Consider the following 7,184-nt stretch of genomic DNA (forward strand, 5'->3'; position numbering starts at 1 on the left):
AAAAAAAAAAAAAAAAAAAAAAAAAAGAAGAAGAAAGAAAGAAAGAAAGAAAGAACAACATTTAATTGGGCTGGTTTATAGGTTCAGAGTTTCAGTCCATTATCATTATGGTGGGAAACATGGCAGCATGCAGGCAGATATGGTGCTAGAGGAACTGAGCATTCTTCATCTTTATCCAAAGGAAGCCAGAACAGACTAGCTTCCTGGCAGCTAGCTGGAGGATCTCCAAGCCCACCCCAACAGTGACACACCTACTCCAACAAGGCCATCTCTAAATACTGCCATTTCCTGGGTCAAGCACATTCAAACCACAACTGTCTGAACTTTTGACAGTGACATACAAACCAAAACTATGCCTACCTGCCCTGCCTCCTGGATGCTGGGATTCAAGACATGAGCCACTATGCCCTGCTAGAAGGGAAGATTTTTCTGGGCTCTGGAATGCAAAGGAGGCTGCCTTGTTGGATGGACAAATCGACAGTTAAAAAAAAAATCAAGATTGAGTCAAGGGGGACTCCCAGTACAGTCAGAGACAAGAAGTGAGGGCAGGGTGAAGACCGGAATGGATTTCCGTTTGGAATGTCCTTACTGAAGAGTGTTAGCTGTGAATTCAGCTATCTGTGTCTGGGGTGGATGTATGTACCATACATAGAGGTGGGAGTAAAATGGAGGACCAGTCATGATGAAGCTGATGTAGAGATGGAGGGTGAGAAAGATGAGGGGTGGGTCTTAGATGTATAGAGACGTGGCTGTGGGGTGGCAGAGTAGCAGTAAAAGTTGTATATTTTGCTACTATGGGACTCTAAAGGAGGCCCTTTGCTGCCTCCTCTGGAGACCACACACATTCCCTAAGCGAAGTTTGACTTGTGTCTGAGAAGAGCACTGATTTTCAGTTCTAGCTATATGACCTTATGAAAGTCAGTTCGTGGTTGTAGCCTTTATTGATTATTTCCTACATGTTAATAGAACTCTTCCTGGATGAAGAGTCTCGCTCTTCATTTTGTCTTACAGGGAACAGCACTTTGGGGGAGGCAAGTAATTTGTCCTAGGTTCCAGGAGTAAACATAGAGACAGGATTTCTCTAGAGGCTTTATTATGACATTTCCTTGTCATTTCATTGGTAGGATGCAAGAAGGAACTTGACATTTGAAAAGCAAGTACTTATTAAATTATTAATTTTAAGATTACTATTATTATATTCTTTGAATCGCCCAAGTTTTTTTCTTGGGGAAGTCATTTGGACAAATCCTTTGGGCTTAAAAAAAAAGAAAAGAAAAGAAAAGAAAAGCCCTTAGTGCTGAACCTCCTGCTGTGCCAATCTCCTGTAGCAGCCAGTCTCCGCGGCAGCGGGGCGGGGCCCAGACAGAAGGGCCGGGCTACACGGGCAGGACCAGGACCGAAAACTGAGATTGAGGGCGGGACCTGCAGGAAAGAGGCGGGGCGAATCCCGGCAGCGCATGCTCGCATGCCAGCCTCTGCTGCCGCCGCCCCCGCCCACTCGAGGATAGAGAGCGATCTGCGGGCAACAACTTAGCGGAGACGGGCCCGGCTGGGCTAGGGTACGGCCATGGCCCCGTGGCTGCAGCTCTGCTCCTTCTTCTTCACTGTCAACGCCTGTCTCAACGGTTCGCAGCTGGCAGTGGCCGCGGGCGGCTCGGGCCGCGCGAGGGGCGCCGACACCTGTGGCTGGAGGGTAAGGCGAAGGCTTCTCCGGCTTCCAGCTTACCTGGGGGCGCGCCGCGCGCACAGGTGCTCGGGCGCTGGCGAGCGGGGGCCGTGGGATAGCTGGACGCCGGATCTGCGAGCACCCGGGTTCTTAGCTTTTCCAGCCCATCCCGTGTCTGGATCCCCGGGCGCGCGTCTGCAGGTCCCGGCCGGGATGAAAGGGGCCGCCGACCCCTGGCTTTGTGTTGTTAATGAGGCGCGGCCGCTGGCTGGGGTCCGACTCCTGAGGGCGGGTGGCTGGGCGGAGAGGCTGGGGCTGTGCGCCCCACCCTTTGTTCCCGGCCCTCTGCCCGGGGGCTGCGCGTCCCGGATTGGGATCTTCCGGGCAATCCGCCGGACGGGTGCACTTCGGAGCCGGTGTGGGGTTCGTGCCCTGGACCTCCAGTCCACAGCTCTGCGAGGGCTCAGGGCAGCCAGGGAAGGGGACCTGGAATGCTAAGGAAGGATGCACCCCCTTTCTCGCAGTCGCTTTGTTTCTTTTAGGCAGCACCGTCACCCAACTTCTACCCAATCGCTGATTCCTAACTTTTTGAGAAACGCTGCTTCCATTTCAGCCTTTCGTCTGGCTAATGGTCCCCCACCCTATCCCCTACCCCCGTGTCCCAGCTTGATTTGAGGATGTTTTTGTGGTCAAAGAGCAGCGAAAATTTTGTCTGCTCCGCCAGGTGTCCCAGACCTGAGACCATGGTGGCTTTCAGACTTTCTCTGGAAACTTGGAAGCCTTCTTCCCAGAGCTGAGTGTTCTTTTGGTGCTGTCTAGATAGTGCTATCCCCTGGTCTGCGGACTTTAAACCTCCCAGAGAGACAAGGGGGCTGCAGGTCGGGCCACTCACACACTTTCAACCCTATTGTGAGAACACAGGCTTTGCACTCAGGCAGCTAGGACCTCGTTCCCTCACCTAGAAAGAAGGAAGAAAGGGTGAGTGTGTTGTTACTGATTTCCCCAGGGCGAAGGGATACATCCGATACATTGGGGAAGTTTGCTTAGACCGACGTTGACTTATATTTTTCCACGGAAAGTCTGTAAGTCTCAGTACACACAAGACCCAGGACGTGACCCCTCTTAGGGATGCTTGGCTCTCTTCCTTCACTTTTAGAGGGAATCACGCTTCAGAAAACCAGGTATGAGCCGGGCAGCTATGGTTCTTTTACGCTTCTTGAACGCTGTTATTTCTTCCCGTTTAAGTAAAGCCTCGCCATTTCTTACTGTGTTCCACTGCAGTAAAACTACACTGTTAGTTTTAACAGATTCCAGATTTCTTTTCTTTTTCTTTTTTTTTTTTTTTTTTTTTTTTTTTTTTTTTTTTGGTTTTTCAAGACAGGGTTTCTCTGTATAGCCCTGGCTGTCCTGGAACTCACTCTGTAGACCAGGCTGGCCTCGAACTCAGAAATCCGCCTGCCTCTGCCTCCCAAGTGCTGGGATTACAGGCGTGCGCCACCACCGCCCGGCTGATTCCAGATTTCTTTACGGTGATCTCAACGTAGACCTATCAATGTATAGACTTCAGATCTGGACTGCTTCTCAACAGTTGCTGCCTTCCTGTAATAGCCTAGAATACATACCACTTGCAAAGTTTTAATATTGGGTCTATCGTTGTCTTCTGAAGAAGCCAAAGCCGTGTTTGTGTCCCTTAGGAATGTATCCCTCGCTATGACACGCCCCTGCCCGCCCCCCATGTGGTCCATCGGGTTACTGACATTCCTATCCTCTTGGGGGTGATCTCGACAGCTCTTGCCCTGTGCCTACAGTCCTTTCCTTGGGTCATTATCCCCCTACCTGGATGGGCCTGGGAGCTTCAGGGTCTTGTTCTGGGTTCCAGACACTTTTCTGTGCTCTGCTCCTGTAATTACCTGCTTGGTACCTACCTGTGGGAGTACCCCGCTTTCCCTCCTCTTTTCACACCCATCTTTTCCATCCCTCCCTCCCCTCTCTGTTACCTAGCTTCTGATTCCTTCACACTGCCGGGGTGTGCTTGATTCTCTTCTGCCTCGAGAGCTCTCTGCTTGGCTTTACATCCAGCTCATGGGATGCCTCTTTCGGGAAGTCCTCCCAGAATGCCATGCCCTATGCTTTACATTCAGGCCCCTTACTCTGGTGCTCACCAGTTTTATGTGTTTCCTTGGTGGCCACAAAGCCAAAAGACCAATAGATCTTGGATGAGGACATGTAGACTCTGTAATCTTTCTGTGAAATTCTATATTAAAATGATTTGAGGAATCAAGAGAGCTGAGGTTAGTGCTGTGTAATCCCAGCTACTCGGGTGGCTGGGGCAGCAGGATCAAGTTTTGGTCCTGCCTAGACTAAAGAATGAGTGTCAGGGCTAGCCTGGGCAACTTAGAGAGACTGTCTCAAAAAGAAAAGAAAACGTTAAACGAGTGTTGGGATGATACAGCTCAGCGGTAGAGCATGTGTGTGGCATGCCTAAAGTCTGGGGGTAGTGAACAGCAGTGGAGGAGACCTTAGCATTGGGCCTCTGAGTGCTCTCTCTTATCTGCAGTAGGCCTTAGCACAGGCTGTGGCCCCTGAGAGCAGTGGTCCGGGCTACAGCCACCTTTAAATCTTGGGAAAAAAACGCCTCCTTGCTTTTTATCTTTCTAGTGCCTTAGCTCCAGCATGGTTTCTTGCAGGAAGCCCTCCCTGTCCCCACCTCAATAATTAAGATGTCCCAGAGGTTGCTTTGTCTTGGGGTTCTAGTAGGTACTAGTGTTCAGAATCTTGGGTATTCCAGTCATTTCTGCCTCTCTATCCAGGTCTGGTACTCAGCCTGTGGATGTTTGGGTCTGTATAAATATATAAGACTAAGGGTCAAAGGCTGAGGCAGGAGGATAGCTGTGAGTTAAGAAAAAGAAAAAGAGGCCGGGCTGTGGTGGCGTATGCCTTTAATCCCAGCACTTGGGAGGCAGAGACAGGAGGATTTCTGAGTTGGAGGACAGAGTGAGTTCCAGGACAGCCAGGGCTATACAGAGAAACCCTGTCTTGAAAAACCAAAAAAAAAAACCAAAAAAAAAAAAAAAGGAAGAACACAAAGGCTGGGAGGGAGCATTAGAATTGTAGCCCTTCAGTAGAATGCTCACCTCACATCTAGCATCCTCTAGGTTCTGCATTCCCCTTTGCTTAGAGGGTAAGAAGAGAAGGGATAAAGATGAATGGGAGTGGCTTGTAGCCTTTAGGACCAGCCCTCAGAGGTACTGGTAGGCTGATCTCTGTGAGTTCAAGGCCAGCTTGCTCTACATATAGGGTTTTAGGCTGACTAAGGATATGTACATTCACCCGCTACCTCAAACAAACAAGAGTGAGGGTAAATTATATGTGAAATGAGCAGAAGTGGGTGTCCTGGAGTCCAAGTTTCTCTTAGAACCTTGAACCTTGAAGCCTGGAGGAAGGGAGGGCTTGTATGCTGTAGAACGAATGAGTGAACGCTTCCTTAATCTCTGCAGGCCACTGGAGGACTGGGTATTTTCCCTGGAGAGCTGCTCTCAGGGCCAGGAGCCGGCCTGGTTTAAGTGGTCAGGTTTCACAACCTCCCTACTACTTGTGGGGTAATTAAGGAATTGATACCATCTCAGACACAGCTCAGTGTTTTAGAAATGAGCTGTGGGCACACTCCCTCAACTACTTGAAGGAAAAAGAAAAGCCTCATGGTCTTTGCCAAGTGAAGTTGTGCTTTAATGACAAATATTGTTTTTTTCAAAGGAGTTACAATTTATGAAGCGTCCAGAGGGGCTGGCCTGCACATTGACAATGTGTGTGTTTTATTTCATTGATTTACTGGATTAGGTGGCACAGTTGTGCACTCCTGCAGAGACCAGGAGATGTCAGGTGACCCGTTCTATCACTTTGTTTTATTCCCCTGACTCAAGGTCTCTCACTGAACCCTGGGTCCAGGCTGGCAGCCAGCTAGTGCCGGTGATCCTCCTGTCTCTGCCTCCCACAATCACGCAGTGTTGTAGACAGCCACGAGTATGGGCGACCAAGTTTGACTTTTTTTTAGAGTGATGGAGATTGGAGTTCAGGTCTTGCCTGCCCAGAAAGTGCTTGTACCCTTTAAATCCTCTCTCCAGCCCCAACGCTTACTTTTTTTTTCCCCGAGACAGGGTTTCTTTGTATAGCCCTGGCTGTCCTGGAACTCACTCTGTAGACCAAGGCTGGCCTCGAACTCAGAAATCTGCCTCCCAAGTGCTGGGATCAAAGGCATGTGCCATCACTGCCCAGCCAACTCTTTTTGTTGGCAAGTTTGTTCTGTCTGTGATGGGTAACTTTGCAACTTATTATGTCAATCCCTGTGCTGAGAGGTTCCCAAACTTCCCCCACTGTCTTGCTAAGAAGGAATTCCAAAGCCAAGCATGTTGGTCTATACCCCTATACAACTTGGGAGGCAGAATAAGAGGATCAAGAGTTCAAGGCCAGCTTGGAGGCCATATTGTGAGTTCTGGGCTAACATGAATTATTACGTAATGACATCCTATCTTTTTTTTTTTTGTTTGTTTTTTTGTTTTTACGAGACAAGGTTTCTCTGTATAGTCCTGGCTGTCCTGGAACTCACTCTGTAGACCAGGCTGGCCTCCAACTCAGAAATCCACCTGCCTCTGCCTCCCAAGTACTGGGATTAAAGGCATGCGCCACCACTGCCCAGCTATGACATCCTATCTTAAAAAATAAGCAGGCAAGTGAACAAACCAACCAACCAAAAACCTAAAAAAATCCATTCTCACAAATTTCTGTTTAGTAGCTTTTCCTGTGAGCTGTTTCTTGTCTCCTACCCCAGATGGGGTACATATTTCCTAGTCTATTGTGTCTGAACTATCATTTCTAAACGTCCTCCCCCAAATGAGTGTCTTCAGCCCTTCGGAAACTATGCTGGCACAGTCTTTACAGTGAAGTACAAGTTGCCCATTTAAGGCAAATACTTCAACCCCAAAGGTAGAAAAGAATAGGGTGGTATTGGGGTGTGGGGGGGTGAGGGTTCCAGCTGGTTAAAATTTAGGTCCCTGATAAAAGAATTCTCCCTGGCTGAGAGCCCAGGCATGTTTATTGGATTCCGAATTGGATGCGTTTTCATTCACTTGCAGCTCATGGCTCCTAAGCCCCATATCAGGTCTGCTTGTTCCTTGGTGGACCACATCACAGATGCTCTGATGTCCCTTACAGAATTCTTAGTTAAAAATTATTTTAGGCCGGGCGGTGGTGGCACACGCCTTTAATCCCAGCACTTGGGAGGCAGAGGCAGGTGGGTTTCTGAGTTCGAGGCCGGCCAGGTCTACAGAGTGAGTTCCAGGACAGCCAGGGCTATACAGAGAAACCTTGTCTCGAAAAACAAACAAACAACCCAACCCCACCCCCCCCAAAAAACAAAAAGAATTATTTTAGTTTTGGGTTGACATTTTTCTTTTAGGGGTGTTTTGATGAGAAGTTCAGTGCTTTCTTCCAGCCTGTTTTGTTAGCCTTCGTCTCCCCCCCC

The 7,184-nt window shown here is 49.1% G+C and overlaps 1 protein-coding gene across 2 annotated transcripts in view; it reads left to right on the forward strand.

Moving 5' to 3' along the window:
- Window positions 1–1,438: 1,438 nt before the first annotated feature.
- The window catches only part of Il17rd (interleukin 17 receptor D), a 66,116-nt gene continuing 60,370 nt past the window's right edge, over window positions 1,439–7,184 (forward strand). Inside the window, exon 1 of one of the 2 annotated variants that reach the window (XM_031361442.1) lies at window positions 1,439–1,693. In XM_031361442.1, the coding sequence (XP_031217302.1) occupies window positions 1,568–1,693 (126 nt within the window). In that variant the 5' untranslated portion in view covers window positions 1,439–1,567. The remainder of the gene's footprint in view (window positions 1,694–7,184) is intronic. The other variant, XM_031361443.1, reaches the window with a different exon arrangement.

Source organism: Mastomys coucha, unplaced genomic scaffold (assembly GCF_008632895.1).
Source record: "Mastomys coucha isolate ucsf_1 unplaced genomic scaffold, UCSF_Mcou_1 pScaffold9, whole genome shotgun sequence".
Classification (NCBI taxonomy): Eukaryota; Metazoa; Chordata; class Mammalia; order Rodentia; family Muridae; genus Mastomys; species Mastomys coucha.